This window comes from Balaenoptera acutorostrata, chromosome 6 (assembly GCF_949987535.1).
Source record: "Balaenoptera acutorostrata chromosome 6, mBalAcu1.1, whole genome shotgun sequence".
Lineage (NCBI taxonomy): Eukaryota > Metazoa > Chordata > Mammalia > Artiodactyla > Balaenopteridae > Balaenoptera > Balaenoptera acutorostrata.
Genome location: NC_080069.1, coordinates 117,871,619 through 117,887,852, shown reverse-complemented (window position 1 = coordinate 117,887,852; position 16,234 = coordinate 117,871,619). Strand labels below are relative to the sequence as shown.

At 54.3% G+C, this 16,234-nt stretch overlaps 1 protein-coding gene across 6 annotated transcripts in view; it reads right to left on the bottom strand.

The window, feature by feature from the left end:
• Window positions 1-368: 368 nt before the first annotated feature.
• The window catches only part of SLC25A25 (solute carrier family 25 member 25), a 34,429-nt gene continuing 18,563 nt past the window's right edge, over window positions 369-16,234 (bottom strand). For 2 of the 6 annotated variants that reach the window (XM_007194613.3, XM_007194615.2), the window contains exons 2-11: window positions 8,425-8,551; window positions 8,245-8,332; window positions 7,526-7,561; window positions 7,152-7,263; window positions 5,779-5,937; window positions 3,992-4,144; window positions 3,543-3,650; window positions 3,276-3,443; window positions 2,555-2,705; window positions 369-2,443 (exon numbers count right to left, since the gene is read on the bottom strand). In XM_007194613.3, coding sequence (XP_007194675.1) covers window positions 2,259-2,443; window positions 2,555-2,705; window positions 3,276-3,443; window positions 3,543-3,650; window positions 3,992-4,144; window positions 5,779-5,937; window positions 7,152-7,263; window positions 7,526-7,561; window positions 8,245-8,332; window positions 8,425-8,551 — 1,287 coding nt within the window. In that variant the 3' untranslated portion in view covers window positions 369-2,258. Of the gene's footprint in view, window positions 2,444-2,554; window positions 2,706-3,275; window positions 3,444-3,542; window positions 3,651-3,991; window positions 4,145-5,778; window positions 5,938-7,151; window positions 7,264-7,525; window positions 7,562-8,244; window positions 8,333-8,424; window positions 8,552-11,189; window positions 11,473-16,234 lie in introns of those variants that run through there. The other 4 variants (XM_007194614.3, XM_007194616.3, XM_007194617.2 and 1 more) reach the window with 3 other exon arrangements.

The following is a 16,234-nucleotide window of genomic DNA, read 5'->3' as shown; positions in this document are numbered from 1 at the left end:
GAAGGATGGGCAGGAGCCAAATCTGAGGCTGGGGAGGGGCAGCCAGTGAAGTGAAGAGAGGCACAGTGGTGTCTGGAGGTGCTTCAAGCAGGAGACAGGGATCAACTCTGCTCGACATGGGCTGAATCAGGGGAGGGCTGAGGAAGGACCAGACTCACTATCTCCTGGGGCACTGGAGACCTGTCAGAGCACCCCAAATCCAATGAACATCCATTCTAAAGAGGGGGTGCCTCCAGAAGCCCAGAGTGGGTAGCTACTCTGAGGGGTAGCTTTCTCATGTTCTCTCATGAGAAAAAGGGATTTGTAGTCTAACATGTAAACAGCCCCATGCCACCCAAGCCCAGGTCAGGAAAACCATGGCTCCGTCATCAGCTCTGAAACAACTTTATTAGAAGGCTGTTTTAAATGACAACTTCCAATTCTTTCTTAATTTGCTTTGTCACCAATTCCAGTTATAACTCTAATCATATATAACAATAAAGCTTGCATTGATCTTTGCATCCTATTTAAATTGTCCTCATCAGGCCGTTCCGGTGAATGGAAGTGTGGCTGTGCAGTTGCACGTTGACCAGCATTACTGAGCAGGGGTAGCGGGGGGCCCAGGACAGAGGGAGCCCGCTTCACGGGTACGGGTGGGGAGCCGGCCGCCCTCTCCTCTGGCCCCCACCCCAAACTCACAGTGATAGGCACCTCACTGCCTTGTCTTTCAAAAAGTGTGAATAAAGAAATCCCTCCCAGTCCAAGAAATGATTTGGACTTCCATCTTCAACAGGGTTGAGATTTCCCCCACTCTTCCTGCCCCCTGATCAAACCCTCAGATCCTAAGGCTTCCTATTCCTAGGTGCTGGCCCTGCCCTGACCTGCCAAAGGACTGTCTTTCCGTGATCAGGGCCCTTCTGCCTTCTTGCCTTTCTTCTGTCACCAGTTCCGAAAGGAATTTCTTTGGACAGACATGGTGCAGCAGCGAGAAGGGTCACTCCCACGGCCCCCTTCTTCCTCTTCCCACCCCACCTCACAGGTGTTGGGAAGGTGCAGTCAACCAGGAACATAAATATGAATAAAAAATGAACTTGAAAATGACAGGCTATTAATTAAACAAATCTATAAAAATAGTTAGGACATAACTCTGTTCAAATAAATACAAAATAAATAGGCTCCAAGCAGTGTGATACGTTGCATCAGTGGAATGTGAGGCTGGTCCCACTTTGCCCCAGTTGGGATTGGACACGAATCCCCGGGGCGTCAGAAACAGACTTTAACACGGTCAGCCAAGCCATTGGCTCTCTTTGTCTTCCCCCTGGAAGAACAGAACTTGTACATTTGTCCAGCTTGTCTTTCTGAACAAAACCCTTTTTCCAACAATACATAATTAAGGCCTTGAACACCTTTTCCTCCTCTCACCAGGGCGTGCAGACTCAGGGCAGAAACTGCCCTTCCTGCTTCAACACAATGCCCACTGCCCTCATGCCAGCGGGGAGGGAGAGGGAGTTGGTTCTGAGCTGGTGCCAGTCCTGACAGAGGCCGGGGCCAGCTCAGAGCCCCATGAGCCCCCCAGCAGCAGGGAGCAGAGGCCCTCTGGGTTCCAGGACCCATGAAGCCATGCACCAGGGCGCCAGGCAGCCTTGCCCTCGTCATGCACACGGGCATCCAGGTGCCCGTCTGCGGGGCAGCTCAGAAGCCAGACTCCTCCCTCTTCCCTGCCAGTGGCTGCGCTGCCGGCTGGGAAGTCGGGCCGAGGTCAGGTAGAACTACCCTTCCCCACGGACTGGGCGGAGAGGAGCAGCGTGGCGGGGGGAGTGGGCTGCGGGCCCTCCTCCTACCGTTTAAAACAGCAGCAAGGAAGGAAGCAAGGTGGGCCCGGGGAGGACGCTCAGCAGGCCCGCAGGCGCCCCGCGCCAATGGTCTGGCTGCGAGGACGCGATGGAAGAACTAAGCCAGCCTCCCAGCCCAGCTATTCGGCAGGCAGCACAGGAAATGTCCTGTCCCCACGCACGCGAGCCTGTGTCCTGCTGAGCCCTGGACCCTGAGGAACACCCACAGGTCTTCCCTGGAATGGGCACGAGGGTCAGCCAGGGCCAGCAGGACAGACCCAGTGGGCCTGCCGGCTCTGCCCCCACCCCTGCAGGTGCATCCCAGGGTTTTCACAGCTTGGCTTAAGTCAGCTTAGTGTTGGCACATTCACAGAATGAGATGGCTACACATCCCGGGGCTGCAGGCCCAGGATCAGCGAGTCCGCGGGCGGGCTGGCCTCCCTCCCGTCACCGCGACTGCACGCCCAGGGTGATCTTCAGGTTCTCGTACACCACATAGCTGATGCTCACGGCCGGAATCACCTTCATGAAGTTGGGAGCCAGCCCCCGGTACAGGCCGAAGGCCCCCTCGGTCCGCAGGATCTGTTTGAAGAGGCTGCTCATGGTCACCTCCGGAGCGCCCTCAATGGAGGCTGCAGGGAGAGAGGTCGCCCGTCAGGGGCCTTTCGCCAGCTCCTTCCTACATCCCAACCTGCCCGGGGAGATGGGCCCCTGGGGACTGACTGGCCTAAGACCAGCCTTACCTTGGGCCTGCATCCGGGTCCTGACCAGGGCCAGTGGGTAGCTGGCCAGCTGGCCACAGGTGCTGGACATGGTGCCACAGGCCAGGAGCACAAACACGCCGGGGTCTGCGCTGTTCACTGCATAGCGCTGCAGCCAGGCATTCTTGAGTGTCTGAAAGGGCAGAGGGGGGCGGGGATGAGCCAAAGGGCCTGCAGGCCCCAGGAAGGGAGGGCTTGTGAGGCAGTGAGAGACTGGGGGGCTGAGGGGACAGTTATCGGATCCACACAGGAGGCGTTGCCCCATCACATGGGATCCGTGAGGCCACTGTAACCTGATTCACTTGGCCTGGGCCGGCCTGGGCTGGCCTGGGGCTGGCTGGGCTCCCGGCCTGCCTGCCCTTTGTTTCTGCTGTCACTGGGGATTTCTGGATAGGATGGGGAGCAGGGATGACGCAGGGGCAGCTCCTCCCTTCCCTCCCCCGAGAGCCGGACTCCTGTGCTCCAGAGTCTGCTGGGGGCCCAGGGAGCCCCCAGGGCATCGTGCTCTGTAGATCTGCCTGCCAAGCCCCCGGGGGTACAGAACCTGGGGGCTGCCAGGGGCAGGCAGTGTGATGGGAGACCCCTGCAATGGACAGATGAGTCTGGAAGGAGACAAAGGGGGACGGAGGGGTGACACATGGCCAGGAGGGGGTTTCTGAATCTCTCCTGCTGCTCAAGGGGCCTGAGTCCTCTAGGGCCTCACCTCGTAGACGGCCAGGTCTATCCCAGCGTAGGGGATGATCCCCAGCATGTTGGGAACATAGCCTTTGTAGAAGGCGGCCATGCCCTCTCTGGCCAGGATCTTCCTGGCGCAGTCCAGCATGCCCGAGTACTGGCCTGTTTTGCGCAGGGCCATCCGGGTCTTCAGGACCTGCAGAGCCCAACGGAAGCGACGGAAGTGTGAGCCCAGCCCACTCCGCACCCTCACCTCCACACGCACTGCCCGCCCCAGGACCAACATGGCCCTCACCTCCATCGGGTAGATGCTGCTCTGGGCAATGGCCCCTGCCAAGGACCCTGCCACAAGCCTCTCGTGAATCCTCAGAGTCTCTTGGTCACTCCCAACGAGACGCTTGATCTGGAACAGGGAGCAAACAGACTGATACCCCCCAGAGACCAGCACACCTGCTCCTGCCCCGCCCTTCCTCCCGGAGCCTGTCAGGTTTAGCCGAGACCTGGTGTCCCTGGCACTTTTGATGCTGCCCAGAAATGGAAGGAACTGGCCCCCAGTGGAACTGGTTGGTGGCAGAGCTGGGGTCAGGCTCAGGCCTTCCCACCCCCCCGCCTGGCCCTGCTGTCCCTCGGGTACAAGGACTGGTTCCAGGTTCCAGGGAATCAACAGGGCAGGGACCTCATTCCAGGGGAAGCTCAGGAAGCAGCTGCTGATGGGCGACTCTCCCTGGGGAGCTGGGTCCTCACCTGTTCATAGGCCATGAACTTGATGGCCGACTCGGGGGCAATTTTGAGGACGTTGATGCCATTGCCGCGCCAGAGTGATTTGGCCCCTCCTTCTCGAATCATCTGGGTGAAGCCACCCACGATGCACATGTTGTTGCTGCGGGAGGCGTGCACCTGGGGGGGAGGACAAGCGGTCAGAAGGAGCTCAGTGGCCACAGGGCCACTGTTGCCTGACAAAGAGCCAAGATCGAGGTTGGCAGGCAGGCTCCGCCCTCGTGGTACTCTGAGGCCAGCTCGGTACCCTGAGAGTCTAACGTGGCTGCTCTAGGTCCCACTAGATTCTGCTGTGCACCTGCTGGTGCCAACCCCATGCTAAACACCTCCACAAGGACTACTTTAAAAAAAGTTGAGCTTTTTGGACTCCCTTGGTGGCGCAGTGGTTAAGAATCTGCCTGCCAATGCAGGGGACATGGCTTTGAGCCCTGGTCCAGGAAGATCCCACATGCCACGGAGCAACTAAGCCTGTGAGCCACAACTACTGAGCCTGCGCTCTAGAGCCCGCGAGCCACAACTACTGAGCCCACGTGCCACAACTACTGAACCCTGCTGGCCTAGAGCCCATGCTCCGCAACAAGAGAAGCCACTGCAATGAGAAGCCCGCGCACCACAACGAAGAGTAGTCCCCGCTCGTCACAACTAGAGAAAGCCCGCGCACAGCAACGAAGACCCAACGCAGCCAAAAAATAAATTAAAAAAAAAAAAATTGAGCTTTTTATTATGGAAAAATTTCAAACATATATAAAAGTATAGAGGATTACATAATGAGCTTCCATGAACCCATAATGAGCTTCAACCATCATCAAACCAGCCAACTGATGCCCCACCCCCCATTAATTTAAAGCACATCCCTGGCATTTTGTCATTTCACCCAAGGACAGCTTTTAATCTCTACGGAATTCCTGGGGATTTGGTTAAGAAAAACAAACTGATGAGGCAATTTGTTCGAACCCCTTAGCTTCCAGAGGAATAGAATTCCTGGGGGTGAAGTCTGGGTCACCCAGCTGGGACGGTGGGACCCCGGGTCGGGTGCCAGGCCCAGAGCTCCTCTCCCCGAAACACTCGCCTCCCTGATTCAGCACCAGAAGGGAGTTCTCATTCTTCCATACATAGGCCTCAAACCGAGGCAGGCCCAGGGGGCGCTGAGGGGCTAAGGAAAGGATGACGCCTTTTCTGAGCAGGGTTCCTGGCACAAAAAGTGCCAGAACGCAAGTCAGGGGACAAGGGGGTGACTGGCCACTGTTCAAAAGACACTGGAGTCCACTGGTGTGTCCTCAGGCAGCTCGATTTCACAACCTTGCTCCTGACTTGGGTTCAGCATAAGCTGAACCTGCCCTGTGGACGTGGAGTCGGGTGCCCAGCCAAGGGAATGGTGTCCAGGCCAGATGAGGATCCGCTTGCACTGCCCCCCACGTGGTGGCCTATGTAAGGTGCACCTAAGGAAACAGGTTCCTGCCACACCCCAGTTCTCACTGGGGTCATCTGCCCCCAGTATGGCCCCGTAATGTGACTCCTGGCTTAAGGGCCTCAGATAAAATTAGATCAGGCCACCTAGGCCAGGATCTAATGTGCAAAAGGCCACCTAGGCCAAGATCTAATGTCACCCTTGTCTAAGCAATAATTCCAATCTGATTTACTGGGTTAGAAAAGTATGGGCCCAAAGCAGGGCCCCAGATAAGGGAGGGGAAACCAACCCACCAAAGAAACCCAAGGTGGAAACCAGGTGGCTTGGGGCCTGTTTTCCTGCGTACCTGCATGAGCACCTTGAGTCTGTCCAGGGGGGCCGTGCAGGTTCTCGATACGGCCCCCGCCCCACCGCCAGCCACCAGGTGTCTCCACCACATCCCCGTCTGCCTCTCCTCCACCGTGAACTCGTCGGGGACCGTCAGATTCTCACCCACGTCAAAGATCTGTGAGGAAGACCAACAACGATAAATCTAGCAGGCTCCCGACGCTTGTGGCAGAACTGCCGGCAGACAGCTAGGTCCACAGCCTTCTGCCGCCTAGAGTGGACCCCCTACCCCTTCGCTATGTGGAGGCAGCAAAGCTCTGAGCTGTCTGTGGCCTTGGAGAGGCCCAGGTTAGAACTGAGAGCACAGCTGGAAGAACGCAGGTAGAAAACCACGCGGACAGCCCTTTTGGGCACTGCCAGGGGCTCCTGCAAGAACAGCTTACAAAGGCATTTCAGCTGAGGATCACCAGGCTAGCTGTACTGGAAGGTTCAAGTCAGGGATAAAAATTCTTCTGAAACCCGATGTGTAACCAGATCACGTTGGCAGAACATTATGCAAGGCTTCTGCAAACATGAGAGGGTTGTGCTGCCTGTGTAATGCCCTCTCTCCCAGGCGGCCTCCTGGCTCGGCAGGCAGAGCCAGTTCTGCTCCAACCCTGGGGCTGCAGGCCAGACCCACGGGGCAGCGGCTCCTACCCACAGAGCGTCCACCTAATTTCACCCAATGAAGATGCCAGGCGTCCCCTGAGGGCACCTCGGGAGACAGAGGACGAGGAGCACCTGTGGCCTCCTCTTCTGGAGTCGACGGTCCAGGATGGATAAGACTGCCACCAGGGGATACTCAGCAAGGACCAGCAGAAAGGGATGCTTGTGCATGAAGGGGGCTCACGGGCAGGGGGTCAACGGGGCCACTACCGGTGAGGGTGCAGAGCTCTGTGTGTTTCTGACCGGGGGTGAAAGAGCAGTGGGGAGGTATTCGTCTGCCATAGAGAGAAATGACACAAAAAATGGGGTGGCCGGGGGGAGAAACTGAAGAGCTCTGCTACTGGATCTCTACAGAGCAGCCCTCAGGAGGCTCTGGGAGAACAAGGAGGCTCGGGGAGAGGGTGCTTACAGTGGACCTTGAAGAACAGGCAGCACGTGGGGACAGGAGGGCATTGTTTCTAGCAGAGGGAGCCCCGTGTTTGGGGCATGGGCGGGCCGTTCAGGTTGGCCGGCATGAGGCAGATGGAGGGAGCATGTGGAGGGCTGGCAGAGAAGTAGACAGCCCTGCCATTGAAGGGGAGGTGGGCTGGGAACCCCCACCAGGATGGGGGCTAATGCTGGGCGAAGGGGACCCCATGAACGGACGAGGCAGAAACCGCCTTCCGGCCCCGGGAGCACGGGGCTCACCGTGGAATGCTTCCAGTACAGGATGATCTCAGGGATGTTTTCCACGGGATGCAGGAGGTGATAGTCTCGCCACTCGTTCCAGTCGATGGTCATCGTGCCATTCTTGTCCATGCTGCAAGACAAATGCGTGGGTCGCCCAACTGTAAACAGGCCCCATCTGTCAGCCGCACTTCCCACCTCCAGGGGAGCCGAGGGCAGGCGCGTGGCCACCAGGAAACCACAGAAGGCGCCTCTGCCCTGGAGGAGAAAAGGCCAGGTGGCTCCACATCCCACCTGGCACAAAAACGGGATTTAAGGGCCCACGAGAACCCCGTTCTGATCAGGCACAGAGGTCAAGGAGGGAGGTGGTCCCGAGAGTGACAACGGATACTTACTAGGTGACAGGGCCCCAGAAGTGGCCCGTTCGTATTCTGACAGACAGACAAAGGAGGATGCAGAGGAGAGAGGAGAAACAACACAAATAAGTGCTCTGAGCGGAGGTTAGTGACGCAAGCACATGCCACGGCACAGCACGAGGACGCACCCTCCACGCGGAGGGGAGCGAGGGCCAGAGGCTGCTGTCCCTGACCAGCCGGCTTCGGGCCCCTGGGACTTGGGAACGCTCGGGAGGACAGGAAGTGGCTCTGGGGCTGTTCTGTGCGAGTTCCCAGCACAGCAACGATGCCAGTCCCCAGGACCACCCCTGGCCTGCGGGATGCCTTTCGGGGCAGCACATCTGAGCGTTGTGTTAAGAGAAGTTCCCCACAGTGGAGGGCGGCCACGTGAGCCCTGCCCCTGCATGACAGGGCAGAGAAGGGTGTTCCTTGCTGGCCTTTCACCTACTGAAATCCCCCACTAGTCTTCTCTCTTAGCGGGTGGCTGGCGCTCAGGTACTCTGCCAGGTGATCTGTGATTCTACCACCGGGAGCTTACCAGGAACCCGGGGAGCGGCTGGTCTCTGGGAGGGGTTACTTATTCATCCCTTCCAACCACCAGAAGCCAAAGTTCGTGGAAACAGGGTCAATACAGTGAACGGCACGAGGGAGTGAGTCCAAGAAACTTTCTTTCGTCACACTTTTGTTAAACCAGACGCAGGGGCTGGCTACGCACTCACCTCTTGAGGATTTTTTCTGCCTGCTGTTCAGATATCTTGACTCCCAGGTCCCGCAGGGACTGCATGATCTCCTGCGCGTCGATCCGTCCTGGAACAACAAAGGCCGTGAGCCGGGAGCCAGCCCTGAGGAGAGGCCCAGGACCGCTGGGCCCGCCGCTGGCCCCCGGGGGCAACGCTCACCATCATTCTTCTTGTCCAAACTCTTGAATACCAGCCTCAGTTTCTTCTCGTGATCTTGGAGATAATGGACAAACTCTTCAAAGTCTAGCTGCCCATCGAGGTCTTTGTCGCCAGCTTGTACAATTTTCTATAAAACAAAAGTGAGGTTTTGTCCTTCAGCTTTTCCTGTCCCTCGTGGTGTCCCGTTCCCAGGAAACAACTGCTCAACCGTGAACAGAGGTGGCCCCATGACCCGAGACACTTCCCCTCCTCCACTCCCAGGGCCACCACCACCTGGATCCCCTAGGGCCAGCCAGAATCCAGCCAAGAGCCTGCCGCGTTTCCCTCGTGAGCAAAGAGGAAAAAGAGCCCGCAGGAGGAGCCCTTGACAGAGGCCGGCAGCGGTGGGCTTGGTACTTCCACCAGGCCAGCTGCCCGGCTCCTCTGCAGCACTGTCCCTGGTGCCAGGTCTCAGCACCACATGCTCTCTGCCCAAATGTGGGGTGGCCCCGGAGCTCCAGATTCCATCAGAAACTCTGCAGCTTGCTCTTTTTATCCCTAAAAGTGGCACTGGCCCAAGAACAATTGGGGGTGACCAGGGTAAAGGTACAGGGCAGAGCTGGCCCCTGCCAATGCCTGCTTGGCAGAAATACTGCCAGAGAGAACTCTGGAGGATGGAGAAGTGGTAAGAGCAATGGGAACTGTTCTTGGGCCTGTGCTTGATGGCGCTGCCTGTCTCTGATCTCAGGGGAGCCAGATGCTATAACCAACCTCAGCTGCCTTAACCAGGCACTGAAAAGCAGGGCAGCTCCACTTAGGAATAGTTCAGTGACCAAAGGAAGCTTTAAGAGACCCTTTCCTTGGCAGTGAGGTTCCAAAAATCTGCGCCTGCCCTTAGAGATGAGCTCTGTTCAGCAGCTGCAGTCCGTTTTGGATGCTCAGCAACTGGAACTTTTCCACAAAAGCACAAGCACTTGGTTTGTGCCCGGGGTCCTGCTAAATGCTTTATCTCTAGTAACCCGCTGAATCCTCGCAAACAGCCCTAGGAGGTGGGTACTATCATTTCCCCCATTTTCCAGAGAAGGAAACAGAAGCTCACGGAGGTTTAGTAATTTATCCAAGGTCGCACAGCTAGGGAAGTGGTGGGCAGGATTCAAGCCAGGCCTGTTGGACTCCAGAGCCACCTCCCTATAGGGTCTGCTGCCATTCTAAAGGTTAATCTCAAGAAGGTGGGGAACATACATGAGTCACTCCAACCCAGCAACACCCCAAAACCAGGACCAAAAATCTCCTAAGGAAAATGGTTATAGTCTCCCTGTGTTGCCCAATTCTCTCAGCAAGAAATACCGTCACTATCCACAAACCAATGTGGGTTTCAAAGTCTCCTGAGCCAGTGGGTTTGGAAATTGATGGACCATTGGCTAGCTGGTCCTCTCCAGATACTGTGTCACCTAACATGATCCAAAGAACAACTCAGGGATGGTGTGGCTGGAATGTGAGACAGAGGCTGGCACGTGTTCTATCAGCTGTCTGGAGTTATGTTAACTTCCTGCAGACATTTGTGCTCTCCACCAAAATACAGATTACATATAGGTTAGCACCCTAGATTTATGAGAGGAGCGGAAATAGAATCTGCCTGTCATTTAGAGAGGAGGCGAACACTAGGCACGAAGCTCGTTGGTATCTGGGTTGCTCTGGCACCAACGCAATCCATGTGCCTTGTTGGGGTGGGTGCCCGGGATACAGAAAACTCAAGGACATGCTCATGCAGCTGATTTCAAAATATTCTAAGTCGTTGCTTCTACCTCAGTCCTGTCTCCTTCCTAGGATATGCAAATCACCACGCCCTGCACACCATCTGACCTTCACTGCCCTCGTGAGCACTGGGGGACAGCACAGGATCTGATTAATGGAGAAGTTGGGGTATCCCTTTAGGAGGCAGGCGACCCCCTCAGACTCTGTAGCTGTTTCCCCATATTTAAAATAGTAATGGGGCTTCCCTGGTGGCGCAGTGGTTGAGAGTCTGCCTGCTAATGCAGGGGACACGGGTTCGAGCCCTGGTCTGGGAAGATCCCACATGCCGTGGAGCAACTGGGCCCGTGAGCCACAACTACTGAGCCTGCGCATCTGGAGCCTGTGCTCCGCAACAAGAGAGGCCACGATAGTGAGAGGCCTGCGCACCGCGATGAAGAGTGGCCCCCGCTTGCCGCAACTGGAGAAAGCCCTAGCACAGAAACGAAGACCCAACATAGCAATCAATCAATCAATCAATCAATCAATCAATCTTTAAAACAGTAATGATTTCTGCTGCCTCCTGCTCCAAAGAGACACCTAGGAAGGTCCCCTCACCCCTGCCCGTTGGTTTGTTTCACCCAGGGCACAGCCCTGTCACCTCCAGCCTCCGCAGCCACGGTTCCAACTCCTGGGCCTCCAGTGAGGGGCCTCTCCCCTCCCCTCCTGCCCCCCAGCTCAGAGAAAGCAGCTAGACTGTGCCCCCACTTCCTGGCCCTGCACTGCTTAGAACCCCGCCCTCCGCAAGAAAATTCCTTTCCATCTCCCACAAGTGCCTTCCCTATAATTCCAGCCTTCCTTGGAAGTCACATGAGAGCCAGTCACTCCCGTGACGTACGTAGCCCTTTAGCCGCCTATAGTTATGCGACAGCTGGGGTAAAAACTGGCACGCTTAGAAATGGGGGGGGACCTTTGAGGTATGCGGACCCTCTACCAGCTCATCCATTCACTCAACCAACACTGATGAAACGCCCGCTGCCTTCCGCGGTACAGACCTGCTTCCACTGGCGGTAGGTGGAGAACTCCTGGGAGGGGATAAAGACACTGAGTTTGAAGATGGACTTCAGCTCGGCGGGAAGCCCCTTGGACTCGAAGTACTGGAACTCGGTCTGGGCCTCCCCGATGAGGGGCACGTACAGGCACAGGCAGAGCATGCTGGCGGGAGCTGTTTCAGGCGGCGTGGATCCCGGGAATGCTGCCCGGCCCAGCACACTTGCACAAGGTACCCTGGGACGCAGCTGTCATTGGCTGCCTCCGCCCTGTCCTTTCACTTAATTGAAAAAAGTCTGCTCACTGTACCTCCCGCCCACAGCCAATGAGCACAGAGCCTGGCAAGGAGGCGTGCGTTGCCCGAGTGCAGAGGGATAAAGATCAGGACTGACGTCACCTGCTCCCCAGTTAACCCTTCGGAGACGGGCAGAGCATTCTGCCCTGCCCTGGGATCTGCCCCAGAAACCTTCACCCTCTGGCTGCCAATCCCTCCAAACAAATAGCCTTTGGCCTGTTTTTCCACAAGGTCCCCAAACGCGTCACACAATACAGTGATTTCTCTCCTTGGTAAATCATTCCCAGCAGAAAAATAAGTGGAGGTAGAGAATGAATCAATGCTCACCTGAAACGGCTCCGTTTCGCTGTGAGGGTAGAAGTCAGTGGTGGGCGGGGGGGGGGGGGGAGTAGTCCTGGAAGTAGCCCCTGGGGGGGTGGGGAGGGGTCTTTCACTTGCAGGGGAGCTGCCCCTCAGCCGGCTGCCTGGGCCACACGGCCTTCCAGGTACAGCTCTGGCTGGCTCTAGTGACCTTCCCCAGGCCACCCTGCACATGAGCACCCCCTCCCCTGTAGGCTTTGCCTGGGGACCCCACAAGCACCGAGAGGCTGAAATGATGGGGGCAGGAAGAGGACATTCTAGGCCACAGGTCACTGTGCCGGGGCACTCCGGAGCAGCACCAATCTGGGGTCAGCCTGGGCCTCACTTAAGATCCACGGACGTGGTCTTCAGAGCCCACATTCATTCAGGACACTCTAAAGTTCAGTGCATCGGAGCTTTCTGGCCTACAACTGTGCTGCTCATTACTTTTATTTTATTTTATTTTGCCACGCCACGCAGCACGTGGGATCTTAGTTCCCCGACCAGGGATCGAACCCGCGCCCCCTGCACTGGAAGCGTGGAGTCTTAACCACTGGACCGCCACGGAAGTCCTCAATTTTAAATAAACTAAAATTCAATGAAAGTAAAAATTCATTTCCTTGGTCGCATGGCCACACGTTATTTCCATCATCACAGAAAGTTCTACTGAGCAACACTGCCCTAGAATGTCCCTTTTAGGTGAGGATGAGAGGAAACTTCAGGTCTTGGAGAGTCAGGATCTGATCTTTATTTAAGGGCCATCCTGCCACCTCCACCTCATTCCTTCCCAAGGAAGGTGTCAGATTCGTGCTGCAGAGGAAGAGCCCACGTCACAGAGATGATAAAGGAATCCGTCTCGCCGTGTTCCATCTACAGTGCACCACTTCCTAATATAGACGAAACCTCACGACCAGGATGGATTAAAAACAGATGGATATCATTTGGAGATCCACCAAAGTAAAAGGAACTTCTTAAATTCACTAAAAAGCTTTTGGTTAAGAACTTGAAAAAGGTTCTGAAAATAAGATGCTGATGCTTATATACATCATTATGAAACAGATTTTAATAACTTATATGATATTTCAGCCCTTCTAAAAGAGATCTGATGGTGAGTCTGTAAAAACAGGTCTTGGGCTGCTTCATCCATCCACTAGGGAGGATCCGATGAGGTATCCAGAGGCAGCTCAGGATTATTCAGGCAAATTCCTGCCCAGACTCCACCTAAATCCATGATACTCAGCTGTCTCTTAAGCTACCCAATCCAGAATGTCCTGCTTTAGGGCTATTTTTACGTACATCTTATCTCAACTGCTGGGGTCCTGAAGGCAGGGCCTTTGTACCTCACGGAGGTGCTTGACATAAGCAGTTTCTGAATGAATGAATGAATCGTGCTTGGCAGGCCTCTGAGACCCCAAAAAACAAACATGACCACTCTTGATGAAGACAGTAGGTTTGGTTTCCCAAGTGCCAGCAAATAGAGTCCTCAGGGTATTTTGTCCACCTCAACTCAACAAGATACTGTATTATTATTTTTATTTTAAAGGAAGTTCACATTTATAAATAAAAGAGCTGAATTTTAAATGCTGATCTTCCTTTTTAAAATTATTCATGATTGCTTCTGAAACGAAAATAAATTACACAGATCTGTTGAAGTGTCTCATTTCAATGACAACTGCAGTCCTTCCAATACAAAATGGCAAATATTTTGACTGAATAAATAAGTTGTTCAATTGGAGATGTTCCTTTCCTACTAAACTATGTTTTTCAAATAATGTTGGTAAACATAATTGTACCATTGAGGGGTTTTTTTTGGTACCATTGAGTTGTATGATGTATTTACAAGACAAATCTGAGAAGAGATCTGAAAACAATACCAAATGAAAGTGAAATCAACACTCAATATATAAGGAACAATTATTAAAGCATTATCAAACAAGGGCAACTATCTTCTAGAATAAACAGAATGGAATGTCCTTGAGTATAACAGAGCTCATTACTCTACAGACCAGTGGTATCACAGGGCCAGGAAATGTTCTCTGAAGAGTTCTGCACGTGCTTGTCAAGACGTTATTTTACAATGCTTACATTAATTCTATTCCAATGTTAATCTTAAAAAAGGGCTCCAACGTATTTCTATTTTGCAACTGTGTTTGAGTCCAACAGAATGTCTTCATTGGACAAACGTAAACTGGCGTTTGCTTATTTATTTAAACCACCCATCTTCCTGAGTTGCATAGGTCATGCAGAACTCTGTTGTCACACAGAAACCTTTACTTCTCAGTTGAGCCAATCTCCAGGCACCTGGTGTCCAAGGCAAATGCTCTCTCCCTGGAATTACAGACACTGGGCCCCAGAGGGGCCCTGGGGTCATCTCTGAATCTCTGAGATGAAGAAACAGACCAGGAGAGGCCACCTGGTTTGCCCGGGCCCCAGAGCCAGCTGGCGGAGGCTCACCCAGAGCCTGGCTCCTGTTACAATGTTAAAACAGCATCCAAGCCTGACACTGCCATAAAGAGATTTTAGAATTCAGCTTCCAAAGAACACTTGTCAGCCTGACCCTGAGAATTACAGTGAGCAGTACCTCACATGGGAAGGCAGCAGTTGCGGGGGAGTAATTTTAGCCTTAGCTAAAAAAAACCACAAAAAACTGTATGTGTTACAGCTCTGAACACATACGTGAGAAATACAAATAAGGAAGAAGAATATGGTAGGGCTCAGGACTTCCCTGGCGGTCCAGCGGATAGGACTCCGCGCTTCCGCTGCAGGGGGCACAGGTTCTATCCCTGGCTGGGGAACTGAGATCCCGCATGCCACGTGGTGTGGCCAAAAAAAAAAAAAGTTCATAAAGCAGGGCTTGTGCTCCGTTCCTGATGTTTCACACCAGCTCCCGGTGCTTTTGGATCCCCGAGTAAAGTGCTCTCTCCCCCTCCTGCCATCGACACGTCTTCTCTGCTATCTTTACCTGTTCTAATTTTGTGACCCAGATCTACTTTTGTTTCCTTTCTTCCAATGTCCGTTCCTGTAACAACTAGTACTCAGAAACAATGGCAGCCACTCCAGATGCCTTAGAATTCAGTGGCATTCGATTTCCCTTAATCTGCTAAGTAGCAGTTCCTCTCACAAGCATCTTCTCACCCTCAGATCTGCACATGCCCCCACCCCACCAGCTTTCCTTGTTCTACCACTGTTTCATGCCAAAGATTCCCGTAAGTGCTGGAATACCATGAGTAAGAACAGGGCAGGTAGAGTACCTCTGGGAGTGTGGCATTAGCTCATACAGTATTTCCACCGCCCCCCCCCCCGCCCCCCACCAATGCCTCAGACCAAGCCAAAAATATTAATATATTGCCAGCATCCAGCTATTCTAGCCCCACCCACCCGTAAGGCCCTCGAGCCTCATTTGCTGCTGTAGCCGTAGTGTCATTTGATGATCGGGTTGCCATGACAGCCCAGTGGAGCCGGTTTCCAATGAAACCTGCCTGCACTTGGCAATCAGACACACAATGAGCAAAATTCTCTGAGCTTCTGAGAAGACAGCCCCTCAGGATTTGAAAGCTTGAATGCCGCTCAGGGCACCTCCCACTCCAGACTAATGGCTTTCTTCTCCAACTGCAGATCGACTGTAAGACAAAGATAAAGGGGGAAACTGGAACAGTTCCGACAATAAAAGCTTGCCGGAACCTGACTCACCAGCAGACATATTTAAGAGAGAAGTGAGAGTCGAACAAAGTAGCGCCACTGGGAAACTGAGAAGGCTGAGAACCAAATTGAACGTCTCTACGAGGTTTCCATGAGGTTGTGGCAGCGTCTGCCGGAAAGAAATGGCGAGCCAGGTCCCACCGGCCCGCGATCCCAACCTCCAACCCCTACCTTACAGAGCAGCTGCGCTGGAAAAGGACGCACGCTGCTGAAACACTCTTCCAGTTCTTAGTCTGTCTGCCTTTAAAGGGTCCACACCGCCCAGATGTGCTTTCTTGCTTGTTTCAAACCAAACCAGCTGACGCACCTCCCTCTTGGGGCTCCCCACACCCCCAGGCAGCTGATCCATCTCCCTTCTGGGGAGAAGTGTCAGTGAGAGGTGTGGGTCTCAGGTTCAGCCTGCCTTGCTCCCGATTCTGTAGGCCAGGAGAGAAGCCGTTCAGAACAGTCCTGATGCCAGGCCAGCCCAGGGGGAGGGCTGGCAAGAGGTGCCAGTCGGTGTGAGTCTGGGAAGTGGAGCAGTTAATTATTAAAGTCAAAAGAGGGTGAATTTAAAAGGAGCCAGCCAGCCCCTTAAGCCCTTGGCCATAAGGCAAGCAGGTCTGGAGATAAAAGTTCCTCACAATAGAAAACGCCACGGCCATTTCCGAGCTCCTGTAAAATGATCAAAAGGTAGAAAGCGACACCTGTCACATCTCAGGCACAGTACAGATGCCG